Source organism: Moschus berezovskii, chromosome 7 (genome assembly GCF_049115385.1).
Source record: "Moschus berezovskii isolate FMDL1 chromosome 7, NW_MosBer_1.0, whole genome shotgun sequence".
Classification (NCBI taxonomy): Eukaryota; Metazoa; Chordata; class Mammalia; order Artiodactyla; family Moschidae; genus Moschus; species Moschus berezovskii.
Window position 1 is genome coordinate 29,974,665 of NC_142466.1, and position 14,576 is coordinate 29,989,240.

General features: G+C 38.2%; 1 protein-coding gene across 3 annotated transcripts in view; it reads right to left on the reverse strand.

Annotated features, from left to right (window-relative positions):
• FOCAD (focadhesin) overlaps positions 1–14,576 on the reverse strand; it is a 311,664-nt gene that overhangs the window by 201,473 nt on the left and 95,615 nt on the right. For all 3 annotated transcript variants that reach the window (XM_088837878.1, XM_055428152.2, XM_055428155.2), the window contains 2 exons: positions 8,599–8,686; positions 4,173–4,375 (listed from right to left, as the gene is read on the reverse strand). In XM_088837878.1, coding sequence (XP_088694004.1) covers positions 4,173–4,375; positions 8,599–8,686 — 291 coding nt within the window. The remainder of the gene's footprint in view (positions 1–4,172; positions 4,376–8,598; positions 8,687–14,576) is intronic.

Here is a 14,576-nt window from a genome sequence, read left to right on the forward strand (position 1 = left end):
CAATAATAATACCTACATCAAAGAGTTTGGGATAAAATCAAATGACTTAATACATGGCAAAGCACTTAGAATGGAGCCTGAACATAAGACATGCTTAATAAACAACCACATGAAGCAGGGCTTTGTTGCCCATTTGGCCAGGGCCCGGAGAGCTTCAACCATTAGTCCAAGGCCACACATGTGGATATGGCAAAACAAAACTATTTCAAAGTTATTGTGAGAAAAGAGTTGATCCACATAACTTCTTAAATACAGCATGTGCTCAATAAATCTTAACTTTAGCTATAAATAGGACAACAACAATATACTATAAATTTTGATTTTTTAAGAGACGAATACTCAAAATACTTTCTGCTTACTATGTACTACTTCAAAGTGACAATGAATGAAACCTACTTAGTACTGCTTTATTAAAAGGTAATAAAGCTCACAGTGCTTAAAGTTTGAACAAAGTACTTTATCCAAAAATACCAATTAATAAATGTATGACAGATCCTACCTCAGTCACACTTTAAATCTTTCTGTTGACTAAAATAGTTCTCCAAAGACGAATCTTGCCCTACTATGTAACTGCAGGAATTTGACTATTAAGTCTCTTTCCTGTGTTATTTCATCCATCCCTGGCTGCCAGGAGCATGCAAGAGACTCCAGCAAATGGCTTCCTATGGGCCAGCTCTGGTCTGTGGCACCCCACACACTTCGCCAGCTAGCAGGTCACAGCTACAATCTTCCCACCAAGCTGTGATCTCAGCCTTGAGTGGGGAGATCCATTTGGTTCATTCTTTGGGTGTCCCCTGCCTCAGTCTCAGAAGCTGCTCTGGACATTTATTATGGCAATATTCCTTACAGCCTCATTACTGCTTTCAGTAATTAAACACCTTTTACTAGTTAATAATTTCTGTATTAAGTTTCTCTTTATTTAAATTATCAGTGTGGTTTCTCTCTCCTAACTAGACCCTAACTCATACCCTGGTGCTTTCTTCTCCCTACCAACCCCCATTTTCTGGGGTAGGGGCAGGAAATTTTAAGGACTTTAGAGTTGCGACTAGTATTTGATGTTTTTCCACCTAAGAGAACACAAATAGGAGGTTTTAAACATCACTTGTCATAGTCTAATACAAAGGATCTTGTTTTTCTTACACCATAAATAAATAAAAGTCTATTAGATTATGCTAATTTTTAAAGAGATGAATGGCTGCTTTGATATTTAAAATTCTCAGAAACTGAGAGAAGTTAAAATGTGTTTTATTTCATTGTTATCAACACTTTAGAAACAGGGAATACCCTGGCAGTCCAGTGGTTAGGATTCTACTTTCACAGCTCAGGGTGTGGGTCAATCCCTGGTAAGGGAGCTAAGATTGCACATGCCACACAGCATAATCAAAAAATGAAGGGAAAGAAAAAAAAAGAAAGAAATGGATGGGAAACAGAAATGCATGGTACAGTAATATTTACCCTGGATTCATTTATCAGAAGAATTATACTTTTGAAGAAACGCTTTAGTTCTAAGCCAAATACTCAAGTCAGAATCACCAATTTAAAAGGAAATAATAAAAATACAAACAACAAAAATCTGTGATTCTAAACAGTCTTTCTGTAATAAGTCAAGAGGGTAAAATGATCTGTATTTGTATCAGAAGCATACATTCCTCACTGAACAGAAATTTCTTGATTGTCTGCTGCTGCTGCTGCTAAGTCACTTCAGTCGTGTCCGACTCCGTGTGACCCCATAGACGGAAGCCCACCAGGCTCCCCCGTCCCTGGGATTCTCCAGGCAAGAACACTGGAGTGGGTTGCCATTTACTTCTCCAATGTATGAAAGTGAAAAGTGAAAGTGAAATCGCTCAGTCGTGTCTGACCCTTAGCGACCCCACAGACTGCAGCCTACCAGGCTCCTCCATCCATGGGCTACTCAGTAAACAATAGGTCAGGTGTGGAAGATGCAAAGGCAAATAAATAAGCTAGGGTGTTATCTATTTCTCTGAATATGTGGGAAATATTCAGTTCCACCACTGCTAAAGTGTTTTTAATTTTCCCATCTATGATAAGCTGAAAAAGATAATGCAGAAACACCTAGAGTGGAAAAAACATCAAAAGTTCAACAATTGTTGCAATTTAAATATTAACATGCTTAAAAAATAAAGGCAGAGTGTGAAAAAGGCCAAGATTCCTTCCCTCAGTGAGCTCACAGCACAGCTGGAGGTACAAATATGTACCCCTTAAATTAAGAAACACAACACAATCCACTAATGCTGAAAGTGTTTGGATGCAAAGGAGAGAGAGTAATAAATTCTGACTCAGGGAGGCTGAAAACACTTGGCTGGGTCTTGAAGAATGAGTAGTTCAGGCAAAGGAGACAAAAGAGCATCATGTGCTAAAGCAAAGATTCAGGAAGAGAACTGGGAGTTTGGGGCAGGTCAAATTTATAGGAATGTTTGGAATATAGGGTCTGGACAGGTGTAGGAGAAAAGCCAATGGTAAACTGTGGCTTAAATTTTTCAAAAGGGAGATCATATATCCACTGAAAGCCTCAACACAGCACATTATCATCAGGAGGATATTTACACCCTAATAGTATTCCTTCCTCCTCCCTCTTCAACAGCTGCTAAAGAGAAAATCCACCATGCAGTGCTGACAAATAAGATTCACACACACCTGAGCAAACAGTAAGCTGAGTACTTACACATTAGAGTTAGGGTGATCCTCAGTAAATATCACTCATGATTTAAAGGAACAGAACTCTCAGACATAGCACCCTGTCCCCACCCCCATTCAGAATCCAATTTGTGTTCTAAATGGGCAAACTAAAAGGGGAGGTAAAAGGCTATTAGAAATTTGGGGTCACAGTTTGTCATCCTATCAGAGCAGATGTTAAGAACTCTCTTCTTTTAATGCAAATCAATTACCTATTTCCAGTTTTATGGTTTAGTCAAACAATAGAATCGAGGAGGCTGCAGCATACATTCAATATGCCTGCAGGCTAGTTTCTGCTGCATGATCAAACAGGGAACATAACCAAGAATCCCCAACAATGCCTGGATGTCTGCTGCTAGAACATTTAACAATACGTTATTAGTGGTATCTCTACTTTTGCAAACAAAACAACTAAGGCACTTGCTTGCATTTATGTAATGTCTTTGGTCTCTGGAAACTTAAGATGCTTCACCAGCTTTACCATCTTTAACCCTTTATAGTTTGGAAGTACTATCACATTTTACTGGGCTTCACAGGTGGCGCTAGTGGAAAGAAACTTCATGCCAATGCAGATAGATGTAAAAGATGGGGTTTGATTCCTGGGTCAGGAAGATCCCCTGGAGGAGGGCATAGCAACCCACTCCAATATTATTGCCTGGAGAATCCTATGGACTGAGGAGCCTGGCAAACTACAGTTCATAAGGTTGCACAGAGCTGGACACGACTGAAGTGACTTAGCACACACGCACCACATTTTACTAAAGGTAAAATCCAATCACCTAAACAGAAAAAAATATGATGAATGTAGGCCTAGAATTCAGCCACTAACAAGACACTACTCATATTTCTCCATTATTCTAACAGGACCAATGAGACTGACAAAGCCAAATGCGCTAAGCCCAGTAGGCATGGATTGGAATGGAGTGTGACAGTTGGCTGAGGGGAGTAGGAACACACACAGAGACATCAAGAGCCATGTGCTGGGGAATACAGCATAAGGTGCCATATTCAAAAGTCAAGTCTTAGTTCTTACAGATCCCAGAACTTCCAGGCAATTGCAATTCCCCACCATGGATTGTTGCAGGTCTAGTTATGCTGCGCTATTTAACAGTATGAAGTGGGGGAAGACAGGCTCCATGCTCAGATGCGTTGCAGAAGCACTAGGTTATTTAACTAAACTAGCTCCTTTCCTGCAGGATTCCTCAGGACCTTTAACCACGAATGGACACTGGAAACTCAACAAGCAAAAAAGATCAGACAGATTTCCAATACTTATTTCACAGCAGGACTACCCTCCCCATCACAGTCCAGAAGAATATACTAATATCTACACCAGTGCCTGACAGAGTGCTAAAATTCAATGACAGGATTTAAACCCAAACACATATGTCATCAGGAGGTGAGATTTCCGGCAGTGACTTAAATCCCACATAACTGATTAAACTTCATGTTAAGAGAAACAAAGATGAAGTGGTTACCTTTTGGTGTGTGTCTCTGTAGCACTCCTGCTGTACCATTTCTAAAAGGTTTAGAGCCAACTGCTGCCTAGAGGGACCTTCTTCATCTGTGGATATACAGTCTTCCACGGCCGTAGAAGACAGGATCTGCAGAACTGGCATCACGAGCAGCAAGGAGGACTTTGGGATCTTCTGACTCTCAGCCGAAGAAAGGAGCTTCAGACCTGGTCATCCAAACAACAATTCACAGTTTTCAAAATTAACACTACAGTCAAACAAAATGCTGTTTTGTCTAAGAGAAATATGCAAAAAGCTTTCTTGCCCCTTTACAATTGGGTCACACACACAATTAAGATGATAAACCTTATCCTTTAAGAAATAAAAAGAACATAACAATTAACTCAGCAAAAACAAGTTGTTAATGTACAGAACTTTTTAGTTTTTACTTGAGGATGCTCTTAGAGAAAATTCATATCACAGGCCAAAAAGTAAAATCAACTCTTTTTTTTTTTTAGGTCAATATGAATTTCTTTAAAATTCAACTCAACTTTTGTCCTTATACCCTGTCAGATCCTCTCCCCTCAACAAACTGAGCCAAGAGACCAGAGTTCCTGATCTATGGATAACAAAACCAACATGTGCACTTCCCTTTCAAACCCAACTGAGAATTGTATCAAGAGATGCAAAAGTAAACAAGGTGAAGCAGGGGATGACCTTCAGCAGTAATTACTAAGAAGCAAATCAGCGAATTCTCAAAGTCCATAACCCATGGAATACAACCCATTTTTACACAAAAGATTTTTTTTAACATGGAAACAAACACACACGTACAATAATTTACTTATATGTGTAGTCTCCCCTAGACTATGAACAGGATGAATTAAAGAATAAACTTTTTTCACAGTTATTGAATGAATGCTGATTTACTGAAAGAGGTTATTTGTAAGTTTCAGAGTGAGATTATTAATCAACTTAACTTCCCCACTACACCAAAAATAATACAGTGAACTTTAAATCACGTCAATGAATTGCTAGTATTGGATTTTAAATCACCGGGAAGTCAAACCTGAATGTGGTATGAAATACAAACACTTGTTACTCCAACACTACAAATTTACTTTTTTTGCCTAAATATTAGTCTTAATCCGTAATTGTCAGTTATTACAATAACCTAATATCTTTAACAAAATATGAAATTCATATAATACAAATATTTCTATATTCTGTACTATGGATCTTGAAGGCGTTTTTATAAATTGCTATTTACAATCATAGTCAGTGTTAGTAATTAAGAAGCATAACATTGTATTATGCATGCTCAATTGCTTCAGTCATGTCTGACTCTCTGCAATCACATGGACTGTAGCCCGCCAGGCTCCTCTGTCCAAGGGATTCTCCACGCAAGAACACTGGAGTGGGTTGCCATACCCTCCTCCAGGGGATATTCCCAACCCAGGGATTGAACCTGCATCTTCTGCATCTCATGTATTGCAGGTGGATTCTTTACCACTGAGCCACCAGAGAAGCCCCAACATTGTATTAGTGCTGTGCATTTTTAAAACTTGAAATAATCAATATTCTCCCTGTTATCCTATTGCTGTGAGCATTCTTTTCCAATATACCAAACAATAGATTTTTGTTTACATTTAAACAAGATATACTAGCTCAATAGTTTTCAGTATGGTTTATTCACTCTGTCGAAGGTAACTTCAAATCAGAGACACTGGTTTACAAAAGGAAAACTTGGCTCTTCTCCAATAAAAGTACTGGAGTGTTTGATCCTGTATTATCCTATCGTACATGAGCTATAATGAAGGACTGGAGCCTCAGAATTAGGAATGCAGATTCTGTAGGGCATCAAAAATCTTTTTATGGTCCAAAAACAAAACCCATGTATACAAAATATCCAGAAGAGACAAATTTAGAGACAGAATGCACTTTAGTGTTTTTCTGGGACTGAGGGTGGGAATGAGGTGCAAGAAATTTAGGGGAGAGGGATTGATGCAAAATTTCTGAAACTAGACTGTGGAACTGGCGGCATAACTCTGTAAATTTACTTTTTAAAAATTTATTTATTTATGGCTGTGCTGGGTCTTCGTTGCTGTGTGGGCTTGTCTCTGGTTGCAGTGAGCGAGGGCTACTCTCCAGCTGCAGTGCATGGGCTTCTCATTGATGTGGAGCACGGGCTCCAGTCATGAGAGCTTCAATAGTCGCAGCACACAGGCTCATTAGTTGTGCCCCCTAAAGCTTGCAGGCTTCAGCAGTTGTAGCACATGGGGTCATTAGTTGTGGTGCAAGGCTTAGTTTCTCCATGGCATATGGAATCTTCCCGGACCAGGGATCGAACGTGTGTCCCCTTCTTTTCCAATGTACAACCAGGGAAGTCCCATAAATTTACTTTCAAAAGCATGTTATTGTACATTTAAAAACAGTGAGCAGTATGGTAAGGAAATTTGCCTCAATAAAGCTGCTTTTTAAAAAATAATAAAACTATGATTGTCAGAAGTAACAGGATTGGAAAATTATACCTATAGGAGTATGCCATGTATACTCTTTAAGCGGGGGAGGCAAAAACAGTTTAGTAAGAGACTATGGAGGAAGGTACAAAGAGAATAGGGCCAATAAGCAAAAGCAGAGTACGAATCAAAGCCCTTAAAAGAGCCAAGGGTCCCTTCCATATGCTAAAGCTATTTCTAAGACACTGTAAATAAAAGTGTAATTCATCCTCAAAATCATGGATTAAAATGCCCAGAAGGAGTTACACAATCAGTATTTACCTAAAGCACATTTTAAAAATGAAAATGGAAATGAATCAACGAATCATGGCATTATAACATACACATCACAAATTAGACAGCATCCTACACTACTGCATGTATTATACTGGACCAAGTAAAGCGAGACAATATTAATGTAAAAGCCACAATTTAAAGGTATGATTTGTCTGTTGATCTGCAAACTTGATTCTTTCCCACATTATTCTTTTTTTTATTAATTATTTTAATTGGAGGCTAATTACTTTACAATATTGTAGTGGTTTTTGCCACACATTGACATGAATCAGTCGTGGGTGTACAAGTGTCCCCCATCCTGAACCCCCCTTCCACATCCCTTCCCATCCCATCCCTCAGGGTTGTCCTAGTGCACTGGCTTTGAGTGCCCTGTTTCATGCATCAAACTTGGACTGTTGATCTGTTTCACATATGCTAATATACATGCTTCAGTGGTTTTCTCTCAAATCATCCCACCCTCACCTTCTCCCAGAGTCCAAAAGTCTGTTCTTTACATCTGTGTCTTTGCTGTCTCACATATAGGGTCATCATTACCATCTTTCTAAATTCCACATATATGCGTTAGTATACTGAATTGGTGTTTTTCTTTCTGACTTACTTCACTCTGTACAATAGGCTTCAATTTCATCCACCTCATTAGAACTGATTCAAATGTGTTCTTTTTAATAGCTGAGTAATATTCCATTGTATATATGTACCACAACTTTGTTATCCATTTGTCTGCCAATGGACATCGAGGCTACTTTCACATCCTAGCTATTGTAAACAGTGCTGTGATGAACATTGGGGTACATGTGTCTCTTTCAATTCTGGTTTCCTCAGTGTGTATGCCCAGCAGTGGGATTGCTGGATCGAATGGCAGTTCTATTTCCAGTTTTTTAAGGAATCTCCACACTGTTCTCCATAGTGGCTGTACTAGTTTGCATTCCCACCAACAGTGTAAGAGGGTTCCCTTTTCTCCACACCCTCTCCAGCATTTATTGTTTGTAGACTTTTTGATAGTAGCCATTCTGACTGGCATGAGATGGTACCTCATTGTCCAACATTATTCTTAAACAGAACATTTTTTTGCCTCCCTTTAGCCCCATTCCTTACTTTTTTAAGTCAATACTGGACGGTCAAAAGAATGTTATCTTCATTTGTTCTTCATTGGTTAACAAATAATCATAAATTAAGTCTTGTTCAATGTGGCACCAGTTTTGAATAGTAAAGGTGTATAGAGTTTTAAAAGTAAATTCAAATGCTAAACACTTATTCTGTTTCAAGGGTTTTATGCTATTGATTCTGTCTGCTGTACAACTGAAGGAGGTGACACACCCTTCAAAATATTTACCAATGTCACTGCTATATAATTTAGAACACAATGTCCTAACGAACAGCTGAGATATTTGGTAAATTATGGTATATGGAATCTTGCACAAAACACCTTGATAAGAAAAAGAAAGCTCTATTTGATAATGACTAAACAGAAAAATTCCAGAATGGAATTTTTTAATTCTTTAAAAAAGAAATTTCTCTTAATTTAATTTTTTAATTCCTCTTAATTACTAAGTCCACAATATATAGGACTTTACAAGCACAGTATGTAGTTCAAGTGATACCTGCCAATACTCATGTTAATTGATGTTACTCTCACTGAGCGTATTTTTATTTACCTAGACTTAAGATTGGCTTCTGTTGACTTGCTGGAGTCTGTAGAAGTAGTAAAGCTATTCCAATTATGACAGGTTCAACAGGAAAATCCTAAAGGAAAAGAAGAAAAGTAAAGAGCTGAAGAAGTTTCCAAGACCCACTGATTTATAATATGTATCTAGGAAAAGTATATTTGACATGAAATATTATAAACCTATTGTACAAAATTACTTACAGTAAGCCTGCTCTATTTAAGGAGGAATTGTTGAATGCCACAGCAGTCACAAGTAAATTCAAAATGTTATCATATCTGGCCAAAGAGCAATAAGTTATAAACCATATTAATTCAGAAGGAAAACCTGCAGTCTTCAAAACAGTCAATCTTTGCAAACCAATAAAAACTACCTGAAACACTTAAGAATATTTCATTTCTGGAAAGTAGCTGAATTGTCTACTTAGGTAATACAGACATTGCTCATCTATACAACTTACATAATAAATTACACTTAACAATTTTGATAAATCATGTTATCATAATAAAAGAAACATTAATACCAGAGAAGCAGAGATTATTTTGAAATTACAGTAACTTATTAAGTTTATGTAAATATAGTAAAGCAATAACCATAGAAACTTAAGGTCATTAATTTCACCAAGTATATAAATGAAATTAAAAAAAAGATTAAAAGGACATGTACATTAAATTCTAATAAGGAAAATACAAGTGGCATAAGATGTCATTTAAGGTTTCTAAATAAAGAAAAAAATAATGTATTATGGAACTAAAGAAGGTTCAACACACTTTGCTAAAATTACTTCTTTCTGAAATTTACAGAAGTGTCTACAATTCTGTAACAAATACTGTGCTGCTGCTGCTGCTAGGTTGCTTCAGTCGTGTCCGACTCTGTGCGACCCCATAGACAGCGGCCTACCAGGCTCCTCCGTCCCTGGGATTCTCCAGGCAAGAACACTGGAGTGGGTTGCCATTTCCTTCTCCAACGCATGAAAGTGAAAATTGAAAGTGAAGTGGCTCCATGGTGTCTGACTCTTTGCGACCCCATGGACAGCAGCCTACCAGGCTCCTCCGTCCATGGGATTTTGCAGGCAAGAGTACTGGAGTGGGTTGCCATTGCCTTCTCCAATAAATGTATATCTACATCTTTAGCTTCTCTGGTGGCTCAGTGGTAAAAAGAATCCTCCTGCCAATGGAAGAAACCCACTGGAAAGCCTTTAACACACAGGCTATCATTGGAAAGGCCACCAAGTAGCTTCTCACGAGACTGGCCTGTTGAGAACACAGGGTGGAAGAGAAGAGTTGGAGATCAAGACACCCAAAATAAGGAAAAGTAATGGCAGAGGATGAGACTAGATGACTTTAAATTTTCATGATTCTGAGAGGTCACAGATTTTTTGTGTGATTAGAGGGCTTCCCTGGTGACTCGAATGGTAAAAGAATGTGCCTGCACTACAGGGGACCCAAGCTCTGTCTTTGAGTTGGAAAGATTCCCCTGAAGAAGGGAATGGCTACCCATTCTAGTATTCTTGCCTGGAGAATCCCATGGACAGAGGAGCTTGGTGGGGTCCATGGGGTCCCAAAGAGTCAGACACGACTGAGTGACTAACACTTCACTTCCACTGATTTAATGAACACCTGAGAATGGTACCATTTAATGAGGTCTTTCAATAAAAGCCCGTGCTGGACATCTCGTGAACACCTTCAAATACTACAGCTATGCTGGAGTGACTCATACTGCCACTGAGAGATCCAGGGAAGTTAAAGCCCCATAGGTCATGCCTTGACAAGTTGTTAAGGGAAGTCCAGGGATAAACACTTCGCCTTTATTCTGGATCCTTCTGGTAGGTTCTGAAACATCTTCCATAACACTTCTCAGCATATTCCATGAGAAGAGCAACTGGCTCCTGACAGTAGTGGCCAACCTGATGATACTCGTACCGCTTCTCCCAGCTCCAGTATTTCACTTTTCCTGTCTCTCTCCCACTTGCTTCCTGAGATCAGAGCCACAAATGGACTCCTCATGGTAAGCCTTTGCCTTTGTGGAAACCCAGGCTTTGTTTTTGCCTTTAGGGAAGTTCAGGGCCTACGTTTTGGGGAACCAAAGCTAATTCAAGAGCCTAACTGGAGAAAAGAAGTAAAGAAACCTTTATATTGGACCACAGATATCACTGGAGTCTTAATGACAACAAACACCTGGAGTTCTTTCGCTTCAATCAAATGAAAGATAGCACTGAGCATCACCTGTGTACCAGGCAGGCAATACATATGCTGGGCTCAGGGATGCTACTGTGACCAAGAGAGCATGAAAACGTTTTTACACTGTTGTTGGACTTTTTTTTCTTATTGTTGTTTTGTTTGTTTAGTGAAAAACAAGGAATGAGAAAGGCTACAGCAGAGGTAAGTATCTGGAGCAGACACAACAAAGATGACAGCCCAGCTCACACAATCCCCCGGCGTCATGGCTCTGCACCTTCCCTGCCCTCCGCTCAGAGTTGACTGATCCAAGCTGGGCCAATCAGACCATTCTTCCTAGGAATCTGAGAACTTAAACCCCAGTTAACGTAAACCTCAGTTCTTCACACAGTGAAGAAAGGTAGGGGGGACTGAGTCCTCTGATGGTAATGTGTTAGGGAACATAGGTTTCCAGCCTTACCAAAGCTGGGATGTATAGCACTCTTCACTTTGAAAGCTACCTAGTCTCCCACAAACAATATTTTCTGTTAAGACTACATATGCTTACGCTCTGTGCTTCCAATGCAGGGGGCATAGGTTCAATCACTGGTCAGGGAACTAAGGTCACACAAGTTGCATGGTATAGCCAAAAAAAAGAGAGAAAAGAATATATATATTTTTTGCTTGAAATGGAAAGCACCTTAGGTTATGATCATTCAAATAGGCTAAAAATAGTTCCACTAAGACCAAATACATTGAAACTAATGTAGCCTAAGAAATACATCCATTTTCAATGTGCAATGAAATAAATGCGATATAAGAACAGAAAAGGAATAAAGAGGAAAAGACAAGTTAATGTAATATTTGAACTGAACATTTAGCTAAATTTCCTGGGGGACAGGAAATTTCATAACATAAGTATTTTAACAATTCTACATATTTTTAATTCCTTCTATAATTTTTAAAATATTGGGCAAATGGAAGACACAGCATAAATAAGACCTTCTCCCACAGACACCATTTCATCATTCTCAATAAAAGTATTCTGTCATTCTACATTAAAACCAAAAATATTTTAAAAATTCAACTCACGTCAAAAATAGGACAATCTGAATTTTAATAAGGATATTATCTTTAAGAAGTTGAAATGTATCAAATATGTTTACATCTGTAATTTCAGAATACTTTCAGAAATTAGTAAGTAAAGGGAAAGAGTCAAGCCTGTATTCTAACTTTTCTGTATAAACTCTATTACTGGATAATCAAATACTGAGTGGAACCAACTACTTCTTTTAAGAGAAATATTCCAGCTAACAAATGAAGAAGAACTGAATTAGATCATCATTTCTTTAATTCTTAATGAATTAATGGAACTAGGCACTGAGCATCAACAAATACCAACATCATAAAAAGAAGAGCAACACATATTATGTGCTTCTTGATAAAAGAACACACCATGCCCTGTAGTCTTGGAAAGAAAAAAATAAAACAAAAATCTGAACCTGATCAGGACTCTATAGCTAACAACCTATGAACAGGGAAATATGTCAAAGTGCACCAAGAGATTGCAATTAGCAGATTTCAAGATTTACAAAAGTCTATAGCTCACATACGGAGAAGCAATGGCACCCCCACTCCAGTACTCTTGCCTGGGAAATCCCATGGACGGAGGAGCCTGGTGGGCTGCAGTCCGTGGGGTCACTAGGAGTCGGACACGACTGAGCGACTTCACTTCCACTTTTCACTTTCATGCATTGGAGAAGGAAATGGCAACCCACTCCAGTGTTCTTGCCTGGAGAATCCCAGGGACAGGGAAGCCTGGTGGGCTGCCGTCTATGGGGTCGCACAGAGTCGGACACAACTGAAACGACTTAGCAGTAGCAGCAGCATAGCTCACATAAGCCAGGTTTTTCTTTTTTTTTGAAACATGTAAACAATGTACAGATACACACGGAGGTGATAAAACTATAAACAAATGTAAAGAAGATATCACTATAGAAGTCAAGATAATCAGGGGAGGAAGGAGGTTGTGATTAGGACTGGGCTCCTGGAAAACTTCTAGGGTTGCCAGAAAAGTTCTATTTCTTGATTTTTTGATGCTTACAAGGTTGTTTACCTTATACGCAAAAAATATATATATAATAATAATAAAATTATCTAAGGGTGCTAGTTTAAAAGGTAGATGTTTGGACCCATCCAACTCAGCTAATTCAATATTTCTAGGGGTAGGATCTAGGCATTTGCAGTTTAAATAAAATCTGCCTAGTGATTTTCATGCACTCTAGTCTGAACAATTTGATGGGAATATAAACTTCACAGATCTGTCTTTTTCACCTAACTGCCATAGCAAAATATTTGCCTTAAAAAACTGTCTCCTACTCACATGAATCTACACAAAGGAACATGATGGGTTTACCTGTTAAGTACATTATATATATGGTTAAGATAGGCAATTCCAACATGATGGGTTTACCTGTTAAGTACATTATATATATGGTTAAGATAGGCAATTCCAAGTAATTTAACTATAGAATATTATCTATATAGTATTTTCTATATATTATTTATCTACAAATACTATTTATCCATATTTTATATATATTTTATTAGTATATTATATATCAATATATTATCTATTATAGCTATTATCTAATAGGTATAACTATATAAAATTGATATAAACATCTGAAAAAAGTATGATTATTTTATTATATTAACTATATAATTTGTAACATCTAAGTAAGTGCTCAGTTGTGTCCAACTCTTTGCAACCCCATAGGCTGTAGCCCACCTAGCTCCTCTGCCCATGGAATTTTCCAGGCAAGAATACTGGAGTGGGGTGCCATTTCTTACTCCAGGAGATAGTCCCAATCCAGCGACCAAACCCATGCCTCTTATATCTCCTGCATTGCCAGGTGGATTCTTAACCACTGTGCCACTTGGGATATGGTAATGTATAGTAACATTTAATATGTTTAACAACATATATTACCATATATTAAATATTACTATACATTACTACTATATATTACTATATATAATATTATAATACAATTTTTTAAGTTACCATTAATATATAACACAAACATATCATTATATAATATATATATATATAAAACCCAACATCTGCTTCCCTGGTGGCTCAGACAGCAAAGAATCTGTCTGCAATGCAGGAGACTCAGGTTCAACCCCGGGGTCAGGAAGATCCCCTGGAGAAGAGAATGGCTACCCACTCCAGCATTCTTTTTTTTTTTAGGGAAAATAAAAATATATTTTATTTTACCTTCACTTATTCCTTTTGGTTATACTTTTTTTTAAATCTATTTTATTTTATTTCCTTTTTTTTTTATTGGAGGCTAATTACTTTACAATATTATATTGGTTTTGCCATACATTGACATGAATCTGCCCCGGGTGTACATGTGTTCCCCTTCTTGAACCCCCCTCCCAACTCCCCCCCCCCCCATATCCTCCCTCCGGGTCATCCCAGTGCACCAGCCCTGAGCATCCTGTATCATGTGTCAAACCTGGACTGGTGATTCGTTTCACATATGATAATATACATGTTTCAATGCCATTCTCCCAAATCATCCCACCCTCACCCTCTCCCACAGAGTCCCAAAGACTGTTCTATGACACCTGTGTCTCTTTTGCTGTCTCGTATACAGGATTAAGGTTACCATCATTCTAAATTCCATATATATGCATTAGTATGCTGTATTGATGTTTTTCTTTCAGACTGACTTCACTCTGTATAATAGGCTCCAATTTCAACCACCCCATTAGAACTGACTCAAATGTATTCTTTTTGAT